This window comes from Ptychodera flava, chromosome 19, assembly GCF_041260155.1.
Source record: "Ptychodera flava strain L36383 chromosome 19, AS_Pfla_20210202, whole genome shotgun sequence".
Taxonomy (NCBI): Eukaryota; Metazoa; Hemichordata; class Enteropneusta; family Ptychoderidae; genus Ptychodera; species Ptychodera flava.
In genome coordinates this window covers 29,989,711-30,017,230 of record NC_091946.1, presented here as the reverse complement: position 1 = coordinate 30,017,230, position 27,520 = coordinate 29,989,711, and the positions used below count along the sequence as shown (strand labels likewise).

Below are 27,520 nucleotides of genomic sequence, written 5' to 3'. Positions count from 1 at the left end.
CTATATATGTGTATACACTTGTATACAAAACAAATACATGTACATAAATATATATGCATATTGATAAAATATAATTCACATATCTTTGTATGTATTGTTTAAATCATAGTACATAAGTTCTTAAGTTCACAATACAGGTTCCTGTATATATATATATATATATATATATATATATATATATATATATATATATATATATATATATATATATATATATATATATATATATATAAACTCGTACATACACATACACACGTACATAATATATATATATATATATATATATATATATATATATATATATATATATATATATATATATATAAGCCTATATATATATACTCGTACGTATAAATACACACGTACATACACACACTGAAACATACTGTGGCATAATACTCTTATATATAAATACATCTTCAGAAATTCAGACACGCATGTACATTTTGCAGCAGTAAGATTAGGGTGAAGCATGTACGTTATCGACGTACAACATCGCGTACGACAGCGCGCACAGTATGTAGAGTTCGGGATCTTTGTGTCTTTAAAGCCAACATATGCTGTACGATCAAAGCAGCTCATCGGGAGGAGGCTTCCAAGCCATGATGTCGATGTGTCGATGTAATGCCGGGTCAATGAAAACAAAATAATATGAGATGAAGTATTCCCTACTATTGTTATACCCCCTGATGCGATGATAGACCAGGCTGTATGCCGACAGAGGGATGAAAAATCTGGGAAGTTGAAAGCTGAAGTAGGTAAAGGCCGCAGCTGCATATAAGCCCCAAAAGGGCGCCCCAATGAAAAATAATAATAATAATAATAAGTGAAGAAAATCAAAACAAGCAAATCGGATATAGATTTGGAATTATCGGCCCGAATGGTTCTCTTCTATGCTGATAAAATGTGTTGTAGAGATAATTTACAACGTGAAAAGTAATTAGACGTGATAACGGACTCAGTTACTTAACTAATTAACCTAATTAATACGGGCATGCGCGCTGAGAATGAGTGAATTCGGAAGTGGTCAAGATGGCGGCGACGGTATAGGATAAAATGGAGTTCACATCGCGTAGCAGTCTCGGTACCTCCTTGAGGAAAAATTGATATTTTTCGCCGTTCCAAAGATGTTACATTAACGAACGGCTCTTGAAAATAGAAGAAGCGTATTTATGTGTTGGATCGAGCGATTTTGCACAATCATAGATGGCTTTCAACGTTCGCCAGGAAACAGCGAGCCAGGAATAGAAGTGCGTGTTGACGGAATTCAAGAATCTGATCGTAGGATTTCCTGTCGATCGCCCGTTGGGTTTAAGCATTTTTCATGAGGAACACCGAAGACCGATTCCCCGTTGTTGAAATATGTCACTTGGGTGTTACAATGGGGGTGCTGTGGTCGCTGAAAGGCCTTACCAGGAGCTCTTACAAAGATGGCGACTCAGTCTTGCCTCCCTGTTATTTTTCACCATCCTTTTAAGTAACCAGGATCTGGGAAACGTCTTCGCCTGGCGAACTTGTTCCAGTACATCGATACCGGAATATTTTGTGCCACTTCCTTGTAATAATAATTTAGGAATCGACGAACAGTGTTTTCATTTGACGGGTGAATTTGTAGACGATTTGTGTAATATCACAGCTGAATGTAGAACGAAACAACGCGACATTAGGTTACCATTTTGTACCTCCATTCCGTTTTCGAATTTATTTGCCGATTCTAGTGAAAATTGCCTCTCTTTGTCACAGCCCGAGGAGTGTAGAACCTGTCTCCACAATATTCTAGCTAATGACACCTCAGTAAAAATGATATTCCAGGATTTTACAGACATAATCGGTCGGTATGATTGCGACCATGGATTTTCTGACATTTTCGGATGCGATGATTGCCTGGTAAGTGTAAGCGCCAACTCTGGCAATGCAAAGCGTATTGCCCTTTCCATCTATATTGAACTTCTTTTGTACCCGTTTCATAGCAGTGCCTCTTGTCTAATGGTGTTCAGTTTTAAAAGGAGCTATTGTTGTTTGCTACGCAAATGAACGGCGCACAGACGTTTCGCAAGTAGGCTTTACATCGCGGACACTTGCGTCAATATTCTCTCACCATCAAATGCGGCGGAAGAGCCGGCCCCGACGCCTGCGTTCAACGAGACATATTTTTGCGTGATCGTATTATATTTCGCTTTCGGTCACGTTCATTAATTTGCTCGCTTTCGCCCGACATCGCCGATTTTTTTTTCTCGCGAAAACTCAGACAATGCGATGGCTATACATTGTGCCATCACTCTTCCGAGCTTCCGCAGGCGCGATTTGGTTGTGTGAAATGAAGCCCGGAGTGTAACGGTGGTTGTGTATCAATGACAGAGATTTACACAGATAATATCAGATGTTTGCTGGGAGCTCCGTTCTCGTTTCGAAATAACCTCTCTGTAGGCCTCCCATATGTACAGTCAAACCAGCTATGCTTCGAATATCTGCTAGTTGCCGTAAAAAATGATGAATTTTATGTACTCAATAATTTTTTTCTGTCCTGCCCTCGTTCTCTCAAACTTACACGCACCGAATCTGTGTATGTCAATATTAATTTCTAGTTTTTCATGGTAGACTTTATGTCAGGAAATACATATTCACTATAGCTTGATGATATCGCACGTAGAGACACGAGGAAAGCTAGTTTTATCACGCCGAGATACTGCCAGCGATGGCAATGAAGCAAAACATCTACAAAATAATTGTGTATTAATATATCACATGCCATTTTTGATTCAGATGAGCAGATGTTAAGGTCAGCGGTCACTGTGGTTAGTAGACTATAGGCTATGGATAGAGAATAACAGTATTGTATACCAGGATATTTCAAAAATGTATCGGAAGGATATTAGTTTTTGACTCAACACATTACATGGTCACAGATAGCATTTGTGTTTGTGGAAATAGGCCTATTGTTTCCCTTTGGTTTATATCTTTATATTTCTGCAAAATTATCAATTTGGTGATTTTTCTGATATTTCTTTTGTGTGTAATTACATGATAGGTATTTATTGCTCGTTTTTAGAAGAGATCATGAACAGTTAATGCTTACTCATTGTCATTAGATATCCAGTTGTGGATATGAATCCCAAAATATGTTTAAAACACATCCCAAAAATATATATCAATGACTTCAATATTTTTTAAGAGTTCCAGAAAACATCCAAGTTAAATAACTGTTCAGTAATCACCATAATTTGAGAAAATTTACAACTGAGTGTGACTGAAACTCGTTGCATATTTTTATTAATATTTGTAAGTTATTTGATTTTGCCCGAGGAACAAGAAAATTTGTAAAGGCTGTGAATGAGTGATGTTAATGGGATAGGCAGTAAAAATGTCAAATTGATTTCTGCTAATGAAAACAGAATAGAGTGTCGGGGACCAGCCACTCAACAAACACATTGGTAAACCCTTTCCCATTTCCGGGAATTTTCAGTGCGCAGAGTAAATCACTGCGTGGTGCCATGAGTCTTTCAGAGACAAGATGTAGGATGCATCAATTGGGAAACTGTCTCAGAGAGTGGATTTTGATAGTTTCTCAGCTATATCTTGCATAACTATTTGAACAAATTTTGATGAGGTTTCCCTACGAACCTATGAAGGAAATCCTCTCAGGAAAATTGCAAGCATTTGTGTCTGCTCTTTTTCAAAATGTCAAACTGTTCCTATTTTGTATTTGGAAACTTGCATTATAACTGCTAGCTCCACATTAAAGATATGAAAAAATATTTTCTGCTAAACATTTTGGCAGTGGGTAATGTTTCACCTTTTGAAGCTGTTTGGGATAACAAATTATGAACAGTTGAAACCATCAATGTTCTTGAATTATGGGTGAAAAAAAGCCATTTGACAGAAAAACAAATTAGCTAATTACAACATCCAGGGACAGAGGAGGTTGTATTTCACAATCTGCCATGAATAAGACTGCTAAATGAATGACTCGTGTCATTATTAAAATGTACGCACAAGTCACATGTTTGCAGGCAGAAAGAAATGGATGGTTAGACTATCAACATGAAATTCCTTGCGGGACATGGCTTTCTCTACACTCCCCTGAGAACAATCAACAAATGTTAAAAGTGAAATACTGCTGTTTTTTATATTTGCATGTATGTATATTTGTTAAGTCTGTGTATATAACTATACACACACACACACACACATACATGTATACACATACATATATATATATATATATATATATATATATATATATATATATATATATATATATATATATATATATATGTAGAGTGTTTCCAAATTAAAATATAATTTTAAATACAATGTTCAGTGTTCACAAGTTAATATATACTTAATACTTAAAAAATCATCACTTACAGATGCAACCAACATTGTCTGTGTTGTGTAAGTAAATTGCATTGAGCAGTAACTGAAAATTTTCCAATGTCCTAGCCATCTGCATTTGGGCCAATAAAATAAATGCTGGTTTTGGGCCTTTTAATATGCATTTTCCTACGAAACAAATCATTCAAAAAGTGTTCATAAGTTTGAATTTGTGTGTTTGATGAAGCTTCATATAAATATTTGAGCAAGTCAACTTTATCCAATGATAATATGCTGTACATGTAATAGTAAAGAAAACAACAAATATGTGATTTTTTGTTCCAGTATTTATAACACAATACTAGAAATTTTGACTTCTTGAAGATTATTACAGAAAGACAGAATTTTAATTTGTTGAATCAGAAAAACAATCTTAAACCATATCTGTCAGGTTTGCAATTGGCACTATTTTAAGAAAGACATTTGTATAATCAATAAGATAACAAATTTCCAAAAGCAAAAAGAGGATATTTACATAGATTGTGACAAAAAGGGGCATTCAAGCAACATCTGTTGTGTTCAAGAAAAATGTTGAAATAGTCCCGGTTCCATTGATAATTGATTGACCTTGACATGGTACAAGTAGGTTGATTTATTTATGAGCTCTTACATCGGCTTTCCATCTGCGTGTACCTCCCAGTGCGGGAAGACAAGAGGTTGATTGACTTTTATGTGCGAATTTACACTGTGTATCAGGATATTCAGCGGAAGGTGACGGTGAATTCAGAAAAAAATGTTGTCAACATGATGTCCAGACAAACCCACAACCCGTATGTCTTGTCTTTTCTGCTAATAAACACAGTTAGGTTCAAAGGCTGTGACCTGTAATGACTGTGGAGTTTCTGACATTCTTGTTGTATTCTGACAAGATTTTTGGAGATAATTTTACTCTCATATCACCTTTATCACATTGTAGTAACACAGAGCCAAACAGACTTTTTGTTGTAAGGTAGATTCTCCCATCATGCATTGCATATTGCATGTCACCACTGACCTTTTCCTTCTTTACAGTTCTCAGTGTGATATACCTAACATCATACGGCGAATTCAAAACATGGCGCACTACACTAACCTTTATAGATTCCATGGCCAGCTTTCATAGGATATCTATCAGGGCATTAATTATTTTTAGGCCTGGCAATTTCACTGTGGTTCACGATAATCAATTACTCTGCATGGTTGTCTTTCAGTACAACCATATGTATGAACTGTAGATTTAAATGATACTGCTGATCTCAGGGTAGAAAAAAACAGGGACAGACATTCAAACTTTCAAATTTTTCTAGTTCTCTGATCTACCAGTGTGTGGGTTTACTGTGAAGCTTTTGGGGTAATTAAAGTTTTCACCTGGTTTTGTAATAATCAAAAATTTCATTTTTCTCCATTGAATGAACACAGGTCCAGCATTCATTTTGCATTTCAAGCATGGGTAAATTTTAGGTAATTTTTTTTTCTTTTACCAAAGGTTGCGAGATGACCCCTGATTTTTTCTGCTTGATTTTGAAAGAGATTGCTTTGAAAGTTTCTTTGAGAATGTTTGAAAATTTGAGCAGAAGTCTTGTCCATATACTTCCCTAAGTTATTTATTTATCAATATCTCAAACCTTAGCAAAAATCAGAGTGAGTGCTCGGTTTTTGTTCGTGAAATATGATGCCAGACAAGTACACATAGTTAACATAAAGGAAGTAGGTCAAGATGGTGCCGCACTTTTCTGGTTACTTACTTCTTACTCATTCATCGGTTTTTCAATCATACTGCTATTTACTGTAATTGAAATAGTGATTTTCTGTACGTGATATCACTTGCTAGTCCAACCAGTTGGATCAATTCCTGGAATTTTTTCATGCATTATGCAGGGATTATACAGTTTGTGTAATTGTTGGAATGTGAACAAATTTTTATGAAGTTTCATAGCCACCGGGAAAAGCCTTATTGATATTTCATACTTAATACATGTAATATAGATCAATAAGGAATGACCTTGAATGCCTTTGAATTGTCATTACAAAAGTACCTCAACCCTAGACTTGGTGATGTCAAACTCCCATCATGCACTGCTTCTTCCCTGCCTTGTCATCCTTTGGTTCTGTGAAATCAGCTGAAGTACAGATGACTTTTCCCATCATGCAACACAGTACAGTGTTGCTTTTATACTATGTACTACATATGCGCCAGAAGACTAGAGAAGTTTATCGTAGGATTGGACTGAGAATGCTAGAAAACACACTTATAATCTCATTTCCATGGTGTTTTGGTTGAAACGCAGTCACTGTAGAGTGATTAAATTTGCCCCAGAGAGAGAAAGTTCTCCAAACCTTTCTGCACATAGGAAAACATTGGTGAAAAAATCATGACTCACGAAAATGAACTATGCCAAACCATGTTTTCATTGATTTATTAAATCCATGGCAAAATATTATGTAACGAGCATGGTGACCATTACATTTTGATTGACCTTTGACATAACTAGAAAAGGGCAATGTGAATTAACAAATGGAAATAAATGACACAATTTTCACATTTATTGATCATGCATTTCGTATCCTTTATCCTGACAAGTTCATATTTCACCATCTGGTCAAGTTTGTTAAAACCAGTGAGGCATAAAATGTCTCAAGTGATCTTGGCAGGATAAGGGTCAAGGAGATGCAAATTTCAATGCAAATGCACAAATTTGCATTCATGAAACACCAATCTATTGAAAGCTGTACTAGGTACAGACTCAGTTCTTTGAGATTTTGAGAAACGTACAGAACCTGATTAATATAGAAGTGATCACCATTTTTAGTCCCCCCCCCATGGGCAGGTGCCAAAGGGGGGGGAGGGCCAATGTTGTCACTCTGTCAGTGTGTGTGTGTTTCTGTCTGTCCGTTCATCCATCCATAGACCAAATTTGTGGAGCTCGTAACTCAAAAATTCAAGACCAAATTAGATGATTTAGGTATATGGAATCTAGAGCAATCTGGACAGTGAAGCTTGCATGAAAAGTAAAAAATTGTATAATTGGGTTTTTACCATGGTAGGTATTTGAAAGTGGAATGTATACAGTGCCAAGCTCTATGAGGTTGATCATTGAAATGTAATGGCTTAGGTGGTTCAAAACATCCACAAAACAAAATTTATAAAAAAAGATTTTTCCAGCCATTCTGCTTTACAAAGCATAGCCCTGTGATTTAAAACTCAAAAAGGTGTGGCATTTTGAGAAAAGTTTGGAAAAATAATATTGGAGGCATGCATTATGGCAATGACCTAATATTTACCTTTGCAAACAATTTTTTCTATCCCAATACATATAAATATCCACAAGAGAAGCAGCTTGCATGCTGGAATGCCCAATTTTGAAGCATATGCTTATTAATAGCTCGCGCAGCGGGCCGCCGCAAGTGGCTCACTGATATGCATGCATCGACTCTACAGGACCGTGAGACTTTTCACTGTCCCCGCCATCACAATCCCACAATGCTTTTGAGTGTGTCATCACACATCATGGCCAAAGCTTATTCCCGTTTCCTACCAGACAGTATCACTACCCCATCTGCCAAGTCAATAAAAAGTGGTATTGAACCAAAACCATATGCATGAGATTTTCGCCCACTGTGCTAGATCTGTTACAGAGCTTTAGTATATAAAAAGCCTTCAAACGGTTAATTTTTTGTTAAAATGCAACATTTTGGACATGATGTGCTTAACTACAGTGCGTTTCACCTAGGTACCGCAACTCAGCGTATGAGACGGACACAACCCACATACAAAACACACGATTAGCTTGGGTATCACGGACACATTTCAAAGCCACCGACTCATCGATTAATTACAGTAAACCAGCATGGGGCAGCCGCTGTCTGGACTGAGAGATAAACAGTTGACTAGACTTGATCTACAATGTAACTGTTTCTTTTACAATTTCAGCTGAGAGTTCAAGAGGTCAAGGTATTCTCAACAGAAACTAACTAAAAACCTACACATTGTAGATCAAGTGTATCTCTCAGTCTAGACAGAGTGGCTGCCCCATGCTGGTTTACTGTGATTAATCATTGAGTCGTTGACTTTCAAATGTGCTGTGATACCCAAGCTTATCGTCTGTTTTGTACGTGGATTGTGTCCGTCTCATATGCTGAGTTGCGATACCTAGGTGAAACGCACTGTAGTTTTAGCCAACTTGATCTAGTGGACAAACTTGGCAGGATAAGGATCAAATTTTTAAAACTTTTATCATGATTTGCAAGCAATTAAAGTATAAAATCAAATTCTGACATAGTATTTGTCATGACATATCTTTATATGTAGAATTTATTTGATTGCCAACCAAATTCTGAAACATTGCTGCAATATGCGACACATCCATCATAAAATTCTCAACAGATGGGATGCCAATAATGGACAAAGTACTTGTACAGCCATGTTAGGTCCTAGGCTGTACAAATGATGAATTGGGCATTGCTGTAGATGCCTCTGATATGAAATGGAACTCAAGTCCACTTATCGCCATCTTCACTCACTAGCCTCAACAAAGTTCAACTTGGTGAATTAAAGAACCAGTAGCTATGACTTTTGATGGTTTTTTCTACCATTTTCTATTTCAATGTCAGCTACAGTTTCTTGTTGTGGTGAGATATATACTGCGTTCAGCTTGTCAACTTAGCCTTCACATAGACTATATTGTTATTGTTGACAAGTAAATTGTGGTCAAGACTAGAATTCTAATGTAAACAATAACAGTGCATTCTACTCATATGTATGCAGTGTTGGCAAGCTAAATAGTAGATTTTTACGTTAAACACACAAAATTGAAAAAATATCAAAAGTTACACTCTCTGGCCCTTTAGCTTGTTCACCCCTAAATCCTAGTAAACAACTCCAAAATCACCATTGATAATAATGGGTTTGGGCCAAACCATGGTTGTGAAAGGGTTTATAAAAAGAAGTAATCCTCTTTCTTCCAAGTTGTATTTATTTCTATGGTTCGTCTATGGACCCTGGTAGAAAGAGGATTAATTGAAACAGTGCATTGTTCATCTTTATTAATTCATCCAAAGTTTTTTTACTTTCTTTTGCACAAGATAGGAGTGGTGCAACTTCAGATCACAGTAAACGAATCAGAGCAGAGTCTGGACTTGAACACAATACAACAAGTTACATTTTGAGGGAGAATTAACGAATATTTCATTTCTCTCTCTCACATATTCTCACTGTAACAAGTACACAAGAAATTACTAAAGTCACAGAATTAAGCAAGTCTAAATGTCCGTGTCATCAAGACAGCACGTTCATGGTATCACACTTTAACAAGCATGTGGAATACATTTTCCAGCACACACATCAAATTTCCAGCCTAAGTGTAGGAACTTGTTGCATGCACCCTTGAACCAAATTTGCTACAGATTACACTGCATAGTGTATGAAAGTTCATTGATGATACTGTAACTATTACAGAAATGGGTTGATAATAATGATGTTTACTAACCTTAACATGCGCTTAGAAACACAATAGTGTCGAACAGTTTAGGTATTTTTGCTACAGTAACTTCTGCATGCTTCTTATTCTCCAAATGATTGATGCCAGTCTGATGAATCAATGTTTTAAACAGTTGTAACTGTTATTGGTCAACGAAACATACAAAGGGATGTACCGCAATCTTTGTTTTGTAAACCCTTGTTTATTTACTAATAGTACCTGTCTCTAGGTTCGTTTTGTTCCAATTATTTCTTTGAAGCATAGCAAGAAAGGGAACTTTCAATTTTGCATGCAGACCATTCAAATGACCCGGTAAACTGGAGATGGGCATCAGCTTCTCCACATGACCCTAGGTCATGTTTGCTCACATTTCACCATTAAATTAAAGGTAGTATGCGCCTCAAAAGTAAAAGACTTAAACTTTTACTCAAACATTGCTCAAAGAATATTTCACCCATTTTTTTTTCAAAATCAAGAATAAAAATCGGGGGTTGCCATTCAAATTTTGGTGCTAGAGAAACAAATTACCTGAGAGTTACCTATATTTGAAATTCAAAATGGCTACCATCCTCATGTTTACTCTATGAAGAGAAAATAAAATTTTTGATTTTCGAAAAACTAAGATGGTGAAAAGTTTTCTTACCCCCAGAACTTTATAATGAACACCCATAAGTGGTAGATAAGAAAAGATTTGTAGAAGTTTGAGAGTCCGAATATCTGTCCCCAAGGTGCAGTAGACTCTACCTTAATCACTTAGTTGACTTTCTGTTCTGTACAGGGTTCCAAAGACAAGCGCCTACCAACACAGTTGCTAACTTTTAGCTTCCATCACCATATCTGTATATGCCATGTATGAGAACTTTTTCTGTGTGGCTAGACGATGTATTGAGATAATTACTCCTGTACATCATGTTTAGAAAGTTCTGAAATTTCAGTGTATGAGATATTCCTGAAGACAATATAAAACAACTACCCTGCTTTACATGGTAGTAGGACCTACTCTAACGGCTAAAGAATTATTGGTGTAAGGTGATGTATACATAGCCTTAACAACTCATGTGATATGTAGAGAATGCAGAAATTTCTATTTGAGATTGATTCTGCGCATGTGATGAACACATTCGTAACTTTTGAACTGGTACAGGAAGGTGACTTGTACTGTACAAGTAGATGTTACAGGTCATGTGCGTTGCAAGTGGTTTACACTCAAGAGAATGCCATGTCAATGACCTGTCAGCGTAAACCTGAATGTTTCCCCAGCTTTGCCATTGGACTAAGGTATGTGTAAACTTTGTTGACTTCTTAGGTGTGTGTACTGTGTTCTGTTACAGATACCGTATCAGCTCTGTAGGTGTAATTGATACTGTCCAATCTTGAGATGTACTGAGGGACCGTCTCAAAGTTTTGCACAAGCTCCACACGTGAAATTTGTTAACTCAAAAAATATTCTTTATTGATGATGACTTTTGCTTATTGTAAGGGGAAAATGAACTGTGATGGAAATTGGTGAAAAATATCTACAAATCATTGGCCTGTCACATGATATTAATTCTCTTGTTGTGAACTGATAAGGTGATAAGAATGGAAAATTTGTTTATATTGCTTGTTGTAGTGCACAGTAAGTTTCTTGACAAAAATCTTTGAGTCAAGTACAACTGAAATAATAAAACTGACTTGAAATCCCCTGTATGTTAGAACAAGGCTTGCTGTGAAACTGCAAGGATAATTTGAGATGGTCCCTTGGAGTTATATCTGAAGAGCTGATTGGGTATCTTAACATGACTGTCTTATCTTTGATCATCTGTAGGTTTTAACGGTAATTGAATCTGATTGTTGTCACAAATGATAAAGATCTTTTTGAATGATGCCCCCACAGTGGCAGTTTTATGAAAATTTTTATCGCATTTCTCTGTCTGTAATGTATACCAATATTATGTCTTTTATGCATCTTTTTGGTATTTATTTACAAGTGGATTGTTTTCAATATAATTGTTGAGAGTAGTAAAAGCTGTTCACAAACGGCCTCCCATGACATTTTGAAAATTAAAGCCCCACTAGCTGTATCTTTTAGCGTTATTTTTATGATTTTACTTTCAAGCTAAAATAAGTTTGTGAGAATGTACTAATTTAGGTGTGTGTTTACACCTTTAGTATTAAATACCTGCTGGGACTGTATGTGCAATTTTGAACAAGATATAGATTACACTGCGATTAAATCTTTGCCAAAACAAATCGTAGCCCCATGCGGAAAATCAAAAACTGTGGATACTGTGCATACCTGCACTGAAATCTTCTCATAAACTGCACAGAGTAGTCCAATGTAATGCATATGGATGAATGTTTTCAACTCTGACATTGTGTGTTGTGTTTCCTTTGTAATATTACCGATTTTTGAAAATGGTGGGAAATTAATGACCGTTAAAATTTGGATTTTTCAAATGTTTCACAAAGGAATGGTTCTTAATGCAGTAACAGCTTATGTCCCTCCAGAGGGCAGAATTCAGAGAAAACGGGGAGAGAATAGGAAGATCTTTTGAGGTCAACAAATTTCAAGAGTTACAGTTGGTGGGGTTTTAAGGGGGCGCTGCACCCAACATAGCATATTTTGCTCAAAAATCACTATTTTTGCAAATATATATTCAATTTTAATTAATTTGTTAACCCAAGATTAAAATATTGGTTTGGTTCACCTTGTAGCTTGTCAAGCATTCTAATGTTACGTGATGAAGAAGTGTTAATTTATGCAAATGTATGCAAATCACCCAATTTTCTGGCTTCTTTTTCCTCCCAATTTCAAAATTTCCAAAGAATTTAACTCCGCTCTGGCTGAGTCAAAATTTCTGAAATTTTCACATTGTGTACTTTAAAAGCTATATAACAAAAGACGGTTTTGTTCGGCAATAAAGTTATTACATTTCGAATAAGAAGCATTTTAATTTTGCTTATCATGATTTTAATCAAGTTTTTGAGTGTCAGTGTTTAAACCCTTGCCATGTGAGAATGAGGATAGATAGTGCAAAATAAAATAGTCGTTTTCTTCTACATATACTCTTCTTTCAAGTGAAATGTTACATTTCAGAAAACAGCGTCAAGTTTTTGACTTAAATTAATTTTTATCATTAAGGTTTTTTATCCTAAATATACACCCACTTCATCCTTTGACTAAACTACTGCCACCATACTAAACTTTAGAGTCTCTGCTTTTGAAAATATATAGTGTGAGGGGGTTTCCTTGTCATCTTTGATGAGAAATATTGCTTTGAAGAAAACTGTTGGCAACATGCAGTCCTACCTTAAGCTTCCCCTCTTACCCCCCAATTTTCCCCTCGATCTCCCCTCCCCACTACCAAAACTCGTGAGTGCCACTTTCCCAGCACAAGAAGTTCACAGTACTCTCTTCCCTCAACAATATATATTAAAGCCAAACAAGGATTGCGTGACTGAGGGTAGCCATAAATTTGCTCAACGTCAGGAGGGTAAATGGTCTATCTGACTCAAGAGTACATAGTCCCTTGTATGGGCTATGATGTTTTAATTACATGCCTATCTGACATAGTTTTCACTCAAAATCGTGGGCTTAGATGCCAATGACAATCAGATGCCAATGACAATCATATGCTGTATTTCTACCATAGATGAAGATTAGTAAAATTAATAGAATGATTTCCATTATTAAAGGACGAGTGAATACATTGAAATAACTGTTATGTGCTCTATCAATTTTCTGTGCATAATTTTAAAAAAAGGTTTCACTATGTAAGACGTCTAATTTAATCACTCTTTATTCCTGGAGTTGTTAAGTTGAAAATAGTTTAGTTCACTTTCAGCCAAATGATGACTATCTGGCCAGCTATGTCATCAACAAGTTACTATTAAATCATGTAGGGCATGCAATGTTCAATATATGGAAAGTTCTCCGTTGCCCTTTCCTACAATGAAAAAACACAAATTTCACAGCTGCCCTTTGACATTAAGAGATATCAGTACCCTGTTCCTCATCCATTGATAGAATAAAACAAATGCCCTCGTGCCATTGAACCACTTGAGAAATCCTTTTTACACAAATGGCTTCATTGGCTACCTGTGACTAAGATCTGCCACGCAGACTATTTTTACCCATAAAATTAGCTTGATATATATTTTAGGCTTAAAATTTATGGGTATACAAAAGAAGGCATTTATTCACAGTCAGAGTTGATTAATATTCACATATACATGTACCATTTTATGAATGAGCCAGGGTATAATATGTATAAAGGTGTTTGTTTGTGAACATCATAGTAGGGATTTTGTAGAACACCGAAGAAGATTAAAAAGTGGTAAAAAGACATGCATATGCCTCAAAGTGATATGGCAGTATCAGGCCAGATGTTCAATCTTTTTTCACCCAGTACAACATTTTTAGCACTGATGTAAATACCAGCTGATCAGGGAATTGCCAGATGGCATTCAAATATTAATTTTAGAATGCATATGGTCAGCCCTATTTTGAGAACATACTGTCAAGCATTCATGAACATTTGAACAGGTCAATCAAATATTATTTCAAATATGTACCAGAAGATTTAGGATCTCTGACAGGATGTAATAGGTATTAATGATAAACAAACTGCTACCTGTACTAGTTAAACTGTCGACACCATATCATTTATGGCTTAATTAAACACAGTTGAAACATTGAAGGGCAAGAACTCTAGAAACTGTAAAGGAGGCCATATTATAATTTAATGTCATTCTAGGGGGTCTTGTTTCAATTTAATGGACATGAAAGGCTCTCTAAGAAAGGCATTATACTGCATTATGTGAAATTTTCCACTCATTTTTGTTTCTTTGCATATGCTGTAACTTATGACAATAATAAGTAGCAATTGTGACAATAAAAAATTAATAATTGTTAGAGTTGATATTTACCTAGAAAAGCCTTTAGAATTGCTGACTGACTTGTACTACATAAAAGATAAAAATTGCCTGTAATTGAATGTTTGTTAAAGCGTAGAAAAATACTTATAATATAAATATACCTTTCTAATTTTTGTGATAAAAAAATATGGAAAAGGCTAAATAAATAAAATGTCAAATGTTGATTTGCTGTTGGATTCATGACAGTTTTTAAAAAGTATCAGCACATCCTGCTCCAAATGTTGCACCAGACATACGTGATTAGAAAAGGCAGGGTGTTATCAAATTTAAAAGATGAAATCAAATCTGCCAAGACCTCTTGTATAGCCCATTACAGACTTTTTAAGTTTATAATAGCACATGATTTTGTTTTTGTACGTTGCATAGAGTTTTAGCGGGGTTTAGACTTGGCAGTCATTAATTCTTTCATAGAACTTAACCCGTTGAGTGCCAAAGTCTATTTTTGTCCCCTTTATAAAATAAACCCCAGTCAATTTTTCTCAGACTTTTGCCAAAATTTTGAGAAAAAAGTGAAGCCAATGAAATGCGACATCCATTTGCTCCAAAATTATGAAAAAATACAGAAAAATTCATAAAAATTGGTAAAATTTTGCACTAAAATTTTGGCGGGAGAAAGTTACAGCGCTCAAAGGGTTAATATTAAATTGGTCTAGCAGAATTAATATCCATCTCTAATTGCAAACTTTTCCCTTCAAATTTTAAACAGACATTGACGAATGTGTATTAGTTTATTTCATTATCAGTTTTTATCTTACGTAATTTTTTTGTTTCAATATTTTGATATCTGTGGCACAGTTATCCAGATATGCCTTAACCAATGATAACACTTTCTTTGTAACCATACCTGTACAAGGGTGATGCACCAATGGTAGATACTAATTAAAAGGTTATTTGCACTTTCAGTATGTTGTTAGTGACCCAGTGGGGCTGTATTAAACATCAATTACATTTTATCCACTATTTTGACACATTGTTCACTCTTGATGCATATATTCATGATTTTTGATCAAATAGTGCTCGTTTTCAACTATTTTAACCATGAAAAGAGTTTGCAAATTTATAATGTATCAATCATCGGGAGGTTGGTTATTTTATTTGTGTCTGGCTATAAAGTTCAAATAATCCTGTGTATTTAATATTTCCATCGGGAAAGTATGCTTTGATATAAATAAAATGTAACAATTTTTTTATATTTTTTATGTTCAACAGACGGAAGAACTCTATGGTGAAAATAAGCAGAGGAATTTTGTGAATCAAGCTGAGGGGATGACTGGACCATACGTCTGTGTTTCCTAGAACAGATTCTCTGTAAACGAGGCTTTTGAAAAATAAAGTAAACTATGAAAACAACATTACTCACTGTGCAAATCATTTCATGGTTGCAATTGATTTTTCTTAAACGTTTTCATCTGTGAACACCAATCACAAGAAAAATCACCGTTTTTAAGCTCTGAGGTACAACAGTACTGAGAATATCGAGTCATCTAAGCCCACTTCCATATTCAACCCCCTTGAGTGGACTTCAGTTTGCTGATAACGTTTGTCGACATTTAAGAGGTCATCAAGCAATGGCACTGCATTTGTACTTGTCTAGTGATACATGGTTCACTGATGCGTTATAAGTGAACTTATAGGATGACATAAGCATATCTTCCACATGTCACACACATCAGTGGGTAAACCTTTTCAATATCATACCATCATCACATCCAGGAAGTGTGTTTGACAATACCAGTCTGTTGTTTGAAGGAATCTCTCTCTCTCTCTCTCTCTCTCTCTCTCTCTCTCTCTCTCTCTCTCTCTCTCTCTGTATATATATATGTAGAGAGAGAGAGAGAGAGAGAGAGAGAGAGAGAGTACCACTGGCCAGTATTTGCAGTAAAGACATACCCTGGATCAGAGGTACAATTTTTGTTCAAATTAACGTGCTAGTCCCAGAAATATGAAAATTAGCAAACAATTCCATCAGCATTTACTTTTCTATATTTTTCATTTTATTGCATTTGTAAAAATACATACACTTCTTATTCTATTCTCTCAAGTATTGTTGAACTGCTTGTGTGTTGAGTTTGTTAATGCAGCCTTTATGTGTGTATAATGAACAGTGTTATCATTGACTACCTCATGTATAACCTTTGTACCAAGATTTGGTATGAAGATTCTTCCTTGGCCATGTGTGTTGGTAGGAACACTACTTTGTGTGTCAGCATGCGGACTTCATATGCAACAAAAGGAAATGTCTTGGACAAAAATAATGAAAAAATGATACAGATTATGGTCAAAACGAAAGCTCAGAAACAATCACTAATGTAGTTATCATACTTTTTGTGTGAATCTTCCACAAAGTTGACATAAATTTAAAATGTACAACAGAAAGATACATCGTATGCAAATATGCAAATAGAGGTCAGAGTAAATAGACAGTCATAAACCAGGCAGATCACCGTGACATCTGGTTGGTTGACATTTCAGGTACAACACTAGGATCTGTGATACAGTGGAAATTAACATGGTGATATCTGGCATTTTCTGTTTTTAAAATTCTTCTCACCATTTTTTTCTTACCACTTTTGGTCAAAAATTTTCATTTCAGAAACCGGTCGCTTGATCGCTTGTACTGGAATGAATGATATTGAAGTTTTGAGATCAATGTATAGAAATTTTGAACATAAAGAATACAAAGCAGAAAATGTTCTATTTTGAATTCAAATACATCTTAAAAAAGAATTTTTTCTTGTGGGCTCAATTATCATAGCAGGAAATACATACAACAACATTGAAACTAATATGAAATCTATCTGTGGATGTAGAAGTTGCATTACAGTTACTGACATACATTTAGCTGTTACATGACATCAAATTTAATCCTGTTTGTGGTCCTCACAGCTGAAAGCATTGTCTGTTGTTTAACCAGCTGAGCCTGAAAAAGTATATAGCAATACTGCAATACAAAGAACCCGGACGTCATCGTTGATCAGAAAATTTTTTTGGAATTTGAGAGTATTTACTCAGTGATAAAATATATTATGCAAACAACGAATTTTTTTTAGACATTGAAACAGCAAGCGGTTGGCAGATGGCGACAATATATCATGGATTTTACAATTTTATATAGTTTGACCTTTTTGACCTTGCCAGTGGGGTAGATTTGTTTAGTTTGTTTAGTTTTTGGTTTCTGTATTGCATTCAAATAGGGACAAATAGAATCTATTGCAAGGTGTTGTTTGTTGTACATTTGCTGGTCTAACTGACCTCACACTCATCATGAACAAATTATTAATTGAAAAATTATGTCTGTATACCGTAGGTGTTCTTTGATAAGGACAGTATACCAGCTGCCAGCATTGTATTTTCTCTGCAAGATCCATTGTATCATGAAGGAAAAAAAAACTGGTTTTTTTTTCTTCATGATACATTCCATTGCCTCCATGGTCATATAAACCATTCACATTTATATTTGCATTCTGCGATTGAAGATCCAGCGCCAACGTGCTGCGGGATTTAAGGTTTAGCTGATTTGTAGATTTAATTATCTACAGCAACTTAAGGAGTCTGAAACTGAGGCTGCTGTGCAGCTGATTGGCTGTTTAAAATGATGCATTATGGTAGTGCCTCAAAATTGAAAGACTAAGACTTCTACTCAAATTTTAGAATGAAAATCAGGGAAGAGAAACATACTAGAGAAACAAATTCAAAGAAAAATATTTACCGGCACTTTCATATTCAAAATGGCTGGAATTTGTATGTTAACTTTCTAGGGAAAAAATACATTTTGACATAAATAAGCCAGTGAAAACTATTTACTCCATGAGCTTCAGAATAAGCCCCCACAAGTGGTAAACCAAAAGAGTATTGTAAAAGTTTTAGAGTCAATATCTGTCCCTGAGGCGCATTTCACCTTGAAGCTAAGCTTTTGAGACATTGCGCACTGCAAGCAATTCTACTGTGAAGTTTTTCCCCATGCAGTGTTACATTTCAGATTTCTTCTTTTCCAGATTGCATATAAAGAATGGATATGTGCAACAGAGTTCAGGTTTTATGAAAATGGTGAATTAATTCGACCTTGCTTCGAGACGTGCGGAAAAGTAGCTGCGCGGTGCCCCTATTTACTACCTAATATAACATATACAGGGTTGCCTACATTTGTCTGCCCAGGTGAGTCACTGTCATTGCTACATACGATGAAACCAACCTGTAGCTACTGGTATAGCCACAGGGTCAAGAAAAAGTTACCGCAAACGGCTGTGGTGGTGACGCTTGACGACATGTGTGACATATAAACATAACTCCCTCCAGTTTATAGCCCAGTGAATGGCGAAATAACAAAAAAAAACTAGCAAAGTTATTAATGTCATAGGTTGAAAAATTGATCATCGTCATATTGTATGTGTTTAAAAAAAAACATTCTTGCAAAACAATATAAAAAACAATCTTGCAAAAACATATATAAAACCAATCAGTGACGTGACTGGGGTTGTATTGTGGAACACTGGGTAGCCTATCAGGACTGGCAGGGCTGGTATTCCAATATTGCAGGGGTGCAAGGAAGGCTGGAGATGATTGACTACTATGAATCTGAGCTACTATTTATTGCCAGCAGAGACTGCACTGGTGCGCTAGAATGCTGAGCTGAAAGACTGACCTGTACACATGGTGCCCAGACAGATAGACATGACCTCATGAATAATAAATGACTGCTCATGAATAATAATGACATAGCATATTATGTCACACAGTCAAAATGAGATGTGTGTTTGGTTCTAGGCAATGATATCAAATGAGAGCAGGTATCAGTGATCATATGAGAAAGCTGACTGCTCTGTTGTGGTTCTGTAACTTTTATAACTTGTAACATTTTATTGTACTGCCGTGATCTTATTACAAGTGAAGTGACACATTGCAATTTAGGGGCTTTGTGAAACAGTACCATGAGTCAATCGTGTAATTCTTGAATATATGAAAAGTTTGAAAACTATGTATTGCCCTTTTGGTATCAGTTTGTCGCTATTTATTTCTTGCTTTCAGGCTTTGAGATAAACACTGAAGTGAAAAGCTGAATTATGACTGTATGACCATTTATTTTGGAGTGTTACACTATCAACATTTCTGCTGACTACTTGCCAAATTGTATTATTGAACTAAAATGAGTTAAGCAAAGCCAAATTTGCAACTTTGAATTTCATGGCAGCGCTGATGTTGGTTTGCCACCTCTCAGCCATGCTTAGCTGGCAACATTGTTCAGATTGTTCAAATTACAATATACGGTCGTGAGCTTTTGTCATTCCAAAGCTGGAGTAAATGTAATAAGATCATCCAAGTTGTTCATTTTATTTGCCTTTTATCATCTCAATTTCATCACTTCAGAGTGCCGTGAGCTTAATTTTGAAAATGATCATACTGCCAGCACAAACCAATAATATCTTGGTATACATTCATGTCTTCACAGGTGTACGGAACATCAAGTTCAATGATATTTACGATTCACCACCTTCGTGTTTTGCGTGCGTGTCAAACAGCGAGCAAGGAAACACCAGCTCAGAGAGAGTCTCAAAGCGGGCGGACGTTTGTACATTTGAAGTGATGAACAGTACAAATTCTTCCTCATCAGTTTTCTCATCATCTGTTTGTTGCCATGGACACCAACTACTAGCGTTATTATGCATTATATTTTGGACAGTACTGTATTCCCATAACAATGGATATACATAGTATAGGGCCTGCTGGGGTAGAGAATTTTATAATGTTGGATCCCCAACATAGCTGGTAATCTTTTGTATCTTGTATCATAAACAAGTATAGAGGATTTTCTACTTTGTAGTGCCTGTATAGCCGAGTCTGTTACAACTATAGTGCCATGTGTACGCTGTATTTACTTTACTTTTTCAACCATGTTGAATTCTAGCAGCCGATTTTTCAAAAACATTTTCCAAGGTATGTCTTGCCAAACTTAAAAAAAATTAATAATTTAAGATTTGAGTACGTCTGCATTGTTGGGAAAGGTAGTGCTCATGTCAGCCGCGGTTTGGTGTCGGGTAACGACACGTGGCCAAATGTACCAACAATGGCTGGAAGAAGCCGTAGCCCTAATCTCACCGATCCCGGATTTCTTTCTGCAGTGCATCCAACAGAATCATTCAAGAGTTACAGTGGAAAAGTAATAGTCTTTAAATCATCTTATCTCAACAGTCAATCAGGGAGAGTACAACACAGCCATCAAAAGAAAAATCAGAAAGCATATTTCCGGAAAAAGTCCTCAAGAATGACTATACCCTCGTGAGTGTAATAAATATTCAAATATATTTCTGGTCTGTAGTGACTGTGTGCTTGCATTTCTAGCAGGGAGTTATCAGGTCATTTTTTCAGAATTCTGCCACAAAGAGCTTTGGAATAAGAATGAAAAGACATCACACAGTCAGAAAAGTATTGCAACAGTCAGCAGAAGTATTTATTGAGTCTTTGGGTGTTGAATTTGAAGGTCATAGGTCACAGGCATTGTGTCTGATATGAGGGTGATTGACAGCTATGTAAAATTATGGAATATGTATCACATCTGTTTCATCTTTGCATGATAAATGTCTGAATTACATGACGTGAAAGTATTTGAAGAGACAGGGAAGACACCATGAATCAAGGACATTTATCAGAAAAGAACAAGGTACAATGAAGTCATTATTATGTTTTTGTACTTTGAGCTCAAGAGGGCGCTGTTAACAGGCACTGATGGATGTATCTTTAGATGTGATGGCCTTGACATTCAACATTGGAACTTCTCAAAGTGACTTGATCTTCTCCAGTCGACAGCGTTGATTTTCTATGCATGTGTCTAATATCGAGTCTATGAAATTCGGCAGTCATCAGGATTCGGCAAGTTCCATCACGCATTGTCTCCAGATCTCTTTTCAACATGGAAGAAAAAGTTGTCGCCGCTCAGGCTATAGTAATTTTAACTGCAAGAAGGAAAAGTATTTTGCAATGTTAAAGCAGGTACATTTATGGCACTGTGATTCAGACATGCTGTACCTTGAGACTGAAGCACCCCTGCACACACAGATCTAGTGCACGACATTTTTCTCAACTGATACCATATCCATGATACATATTTTTACTTGAAACAAATTCCATCGATTGTAGAACCATTGGCTTTGGGTGTCCTGAATGTTTTGTCCAATGAAGCTGGAGATATATCTAATGGATGAATATCTACTCTGGTCACTTGCTTCACACAACATGCCCTCGTCCATCGATGATTTCAACATCTAGGGGATGTCCAATTGAAAACCCAACCCTGCAAGTATCTGCCACCTGTAAACACTATAATCCAACGCCTCATGCTTTTTGTTTATTGCTGTAGACTTTGAAAAGATGAATGGTGTGGACATGGGTTAAAACTTACGTATTTTGTCCCAGTTATGTTTTTTGATCTGAAAAAATTGATACAAAAGTTCACCTGACAGAAGCAGGGACTTTCCTGGCAAAAAAGCCAGATTGTCTGCTTGTATGTGTATTCATGTCTAAGACATGAATATAGCCCACGTTTAAATTTTAAACATTATTTAATGTGACTAGTTCAGTTGGTATTTGTCAACTGCAGGTAACTGATAATAAGATTCAGTAACATTTTATAATTTTATGTAAAATTGGATATGTGTTACAAATTTTCACACACAAAATAACATTAACCTTTGACCCCTGACTAAAGATGTGTTTGAAGACATTTCTGTTTGACAATTTGATAAATGTTCCATTCTGAAAGCAGTCACTTCATTTTACCCACATTCTGAACAAATGTATCATTAGTTTTCTATTATTTTATGCAAATGCAGATTATTTTTGAATAAGACCCATTTTCAAGAATTTCACATTTTTTCAGCAGTCTTTACAGAAAGCCCTAGTCACCACTATGTCTTCAAGAATTGTCATGTGATAAAAACTCATTACTTTGCGTGGTTAGTGATAACTTTACTGATTTGACCAACTGTCATTGAAAATTCTAGTAATGGAGCAGTGTAGCTTTGTTTTGATGAAATTAAATACTGGGCATTAAAGATGGGTTTGTATGGGAAATGATGGTCTCCCTGAAAAGTTTCCTTTGATAAGATGATGTCGGTATATACAGCATAAACAGCCATGATTCCAAATGCTGTTGATAAAAATCTTCAAAGTTGTTTTGATATCATTTCATCAGTTAATGTTCAATGTGAATAATTAAAAGGAATGGGTCACTGAAGAGAAATTCCTCTTTTCAAGCATTCAAATTTAGACAAAAACACCCCAATGTGTTTTTGTTATGCTTTCAAAAAGTGTTCCGGTTGAAAAAAATTACAAGTGCAAATAAATGCTCAAATGGCACAATGTAGTAAAAATTGAAGATGGCTTTTACTTGTTTTCATGCCAAGTGTGTCGGGTAAATTATTATGACAATGATATTATCATTGCAAAAGTGGATAAATAAGCTGGCGTACCATTGTCAGGGAATGTGAAAAACTTGGCTGATATAAAAACTAGGGTGAAAATAAGCTTATACTGTAGCAATCATCTTAAACAAAGTTTTGATTCCAGACCTAAGTTTCGAAGCATCCATGATATGATTGTACAACTAAAGTAGAGAATGTAAGAACTATATTTTCCAGATTGACGGTTGCCCAGCTTTGATGCTCAATTTAAGCAAGAAAACTGCGAGATGACATTCAAGTCAGCAAAAATGGTGCTGACCTTGACCTCTAATAAAACAAGAGGAAATAATAAATACATGTAAAAGATTTTGTAAGAAAGTATTGTTCAAGTAGATTGTGTTTGAAAATCCGACACACATTGTTTTGATTATGATTAACGTGACCATTCTTTCAGGTTCCCTGAAGCTGCATCTTTTGAATAAATTAATTGCCAGTAAATGGAAGTATCAAAAAAAATTCCTGCAAATTTCTCATCTTCAAATCATGAACAAATTTCTGTTATTTATTTATCACCAGTGGTCGTAGTGTAAGCTTCAAAACTTGAGAGTAGCTTGAGAGCAAAAGGCTATCAGTCTGTACATTGCTAAAGAGAACTTGACTGAATTCTATGCAGTACAGTTGAAAGCATGCTTTTGGGAGTAGCTTAAGAAAATGTATTTTGCAGATGGAACAAAAATACTTGGAAATAACGTGAAAAGTTACAGGCAACAGAAGTTTGCTATGCCGGATGGTCAAGTGTGAGCTTCACGCTAGAAATGTGTTCGAAGCGTCAAGAACAGTTCTTGCTCCGTTTTTGTTGCAGAAAGTGTAGACATTTTGTCGTTGATATTTTGCATTTTGCAGTCACATGAAAATCATGCATATTCAGGGATCAAGGCTTGCATGTAAATGTCATATTTGCGCAGTTAATAAAATGTTGCCATCTACACCGTATGATTGTTGCGCTTTCGTGTTCTCCTAATGACGCATTGGAATTAGGCATGGATGTTCACTTTCCAGATGGTATAAAATTATAGTCTAGATTTGCCAAGTTTTTTTTAAAATTTGGTAATTTAATTTGAAGCACAAATTTTATTGAACTTCAGATCTCGAGGCCCATGAGTTGCAACATTTTGCACTATTTTCATTATTTTGCTATCAAACAAAAATAAGATCATATAATGTGTTAACTGAAGGATGTGTACACAGCTATTTGAGAAACAATGTGCGGTCTATTAGAACACATACCACTAAATTTCTTACTCTTGGTTATCATTTGCTAATTTTGTAATGTGTCAGGATTTTGAAAATGGCGGGAAATTTGATACGCTATGAACACTGCTAAATTTACTGATCTAATCTGTCTGTTGTTGTAATGTTACAGTAGTAAAATACTAATTCACTCGATAGATAGAATTCAAAGAATATCTGAGGAAATTGCAGGATTAATTTGATTCTGAATACATTACAAAGAGATTCAGTTCATTGGCCTTTAAAGGTATACTGTCACCTGTTCCAATTTTGCCACAGTTACCATGGAAAGAGTAAATCTAACCAATCACAGATTTTAAGCGGGTGGCCGCTTTTTAAAAACAGTACCCTCACATGGGTATTTTGAATACCAAGGAACACCCCTTTGACCATATTTGGGCATATTTAGATTACAGGTAACTGTATACCTTTAGGTAGAATGCACCTCAGGGACAGAAAAGAATTGAATTTTTACGATACGCTTTCATTCTATCGTGTGTGGTAGCTCATTTTTAAGCTCATGGAGAAAATCTAGTTTTCACCAACTTATTTTTTTGCAAATCGAAAATTTAATTTTCCTTCATGAAGTTAACACAGGGATGGCGGCCATTTTGAATCACAAAATTTTGGGAAATTTGATTCTGGTACCGAATTTTGCATGGTGACCACTGATATTTATCAGCTTCCTTTCAGAAAGTTCCAGTAAAAGTTAAAGTCTTCAAATTTGAGGTGCATACTACCTTAATACTGCCGTGTGAAGTTTAGTTTACTTGATATACGAAACTACTCAAGAAATACAGATTAATTGCTCATTGACTTTTATTTCTCATCAACAATGACCTTCAAAAAAGTTTGTAAATCTTGCCTCATGCAACTCTTCATCTAAGGCTTTTCCTTATTATTTATGAAATTTACCTATATATCAGTATTTAATACGTAGATTGTAAATTTTACATGCTGATAAATTTGTTTGCTTTGTAATGTTAGAGCTAATTGCATTTGGATATGTCATTTTTGTTAGAAATATATCCAGCAATATTAATTAATGCATATATCACTTCTCAAAAGAGATCAGGACATTAATTATGTTTGCCTTGAAATGAACATATTTCTCATCCAAAGCGCACAACTCATCTATTGTCAACGGCTTTCATGATTTAGTAGTCCTGAAAACAAATAATTTTCCAATGCTGGTCTCTGTGCAAATGCAAAATTTGGTTACAGTGAAAGGTAATATTGTTCACGTTTAATCATCCCAGTGTAGTTCACGTTCATGTACTGCTGATCTTTTTTCCATTTCAAGGCCATGAATTCACACCGTTCTAATAGAACGCCTGAGTGACAATAACTGCTGTTCATATGTATAAACTTTGTCGGTGTTCATAGCTGTGTATAGTAGGATTATTTGTGCATTGTAAGAAATGTTGTACACCTTCATTGTTTTGCTTTTTGTAGCTTAATTGTACATAATTGTAACTTCTGTCACAGTCATATCATAAACAACATCTCAGGACTTAGATTCACATGACACTATATCTGTAAAAAATTCATATAACTTCACATAAATTCACAGTAACAGTAATCACAGAAACTCGAAGTATTCCAGCACAATAGCATGAGATAGCTTTCGTAGAAATATCAAATTGCTGTCCTAATACAAATGATGCAGCTTCTAGGGATTAAGTACTTCATTCCGAATTCCCTGTGTGTATGTTCACCCATCCTGCTTATTACAGTAGGGATGTACCAAAATCTGGAGGTAAAATTGGCTAAGCTATCCATCCCCTTTTTCCCTGCAAACTTGTCTACAATAACCATTGTTGTAGCAATGGATTCGGGCAATACCATGGTGGTGAAAGGGTTGCAAAGACTGTTCAAATGAGATTTGATTCACTGGGATTTGATCCTATAGATGTCATGACAGGTCAGCTCGAGCTCGGTAATTGTACAGGAATGCCTGAATGAAAGTACACACAAGAAAACAAAAGAATAATGCTCTAAAGGTTGACTGTTGTGAGGGCGCTCTTGTACTCAGTTCACTTGTACCCCTTGACTGAAGGATTCAAGCGTGTGTATAGGTCTCCACCATCTCAAACCATTGGAGTTTGCGGAGATCCCATACATGAGTGAATCTTTCAGTCTATTGTATTTTGTGATTGTATGGATTGTCAGGCAAGATGTTCCATCTCAGACAGTGTAGTGTGACAAAGAGTGTAAACAAGAGATTGGTAGATCTGTCATATTAAGATGCTGCTACATTGCAACTGTATACTTTAACTCTATCATAATTAATACCGAGAAATGTTACCCGTCTTTGAATAACAAATAAGCCAATGTTACATGCACACGTAGTTGTGTACAAACTACTGTAGGGTATTAAACCTACTGTACAATCTAGAAATATTTCATTGGTTTTTGAGAGCAATTTTTTATTTAATTTGCAAGCTCTTTGATGTAGAATTGATATTAATGTAAATTGGTGTGAATTTCTGGAAAATTCACCATTTCCTTAGTGATTAGCAATATACGTTGTAAAAGTCATAGAATTAAGCAAATTGTTCCATTCCATCTTGTAATACTTGATAAATTATTCCAAAACTGTGTCTAAATTACCCATTTCATTGCATACTGTAGTGGTTGGATTAGGTCAGATGTGTTTAACCACATTTCACACTTTGCCGCATGGCTGTCAAGAGATTACAAAGTTTGGGAAAGTTTTTAAAAGGAATATAGATTTCACGATATCGCAAATGAGATTTTTTTCATGTATCTGCATTTTTTTTCTCATTCATATGTCAAGTGTAGCTTCTCTCAATTTGATTTGTTGAGAATGATATGAGTGTTGGTCAAAGGGCGGATGTAAAAGATAAGCAAAGTTTAACTGCTTTATATTTTCTTCTTGAGGCTGTTACAGCTGTTTAACAAAGTTGTCCACAACTCAATTTAATGTTGTCATATGGTGTCATGGTAACACTTTCAAGAATGTGTCAATTCTGTTGTATTGTTAACCATTTTAACCATATTTTGGGCCAAAGCCATACATGGTACCGTATGTCATCACAGGTCACAGGTCAAAGGGTTAACAAA

At 35.6% G+C, this 27,520-nt stretch overlaps 1 protein-coding gene across 1 annotated transcript; it reads left to right on the top strand.

Moving 5' to 3' along the window:
* The first annotated feature begins 1,001 nt into the window (after window positions 1-1,001).
* On the top strand, window positions 1,002-27,520 carry LOC139119217 (NALCN channel auxiliary factor 1-like). Its single transcript, XM_070682897.1, has 3 exons — window positions 1,002-1,887; window positions 18,746-18,905; window positions 20,197-27,520. Exons 1-3 carry the CDS (start codon window positions 1,363-1,365, stop codon window positions 20,457-20,459), a joined length of 948 nt encoding a protein of 315 aa, XP_070538998.1. The 5' UTR covers window positions 1,002-1,362; the 3' UTR covers window positions 20,460-27,520.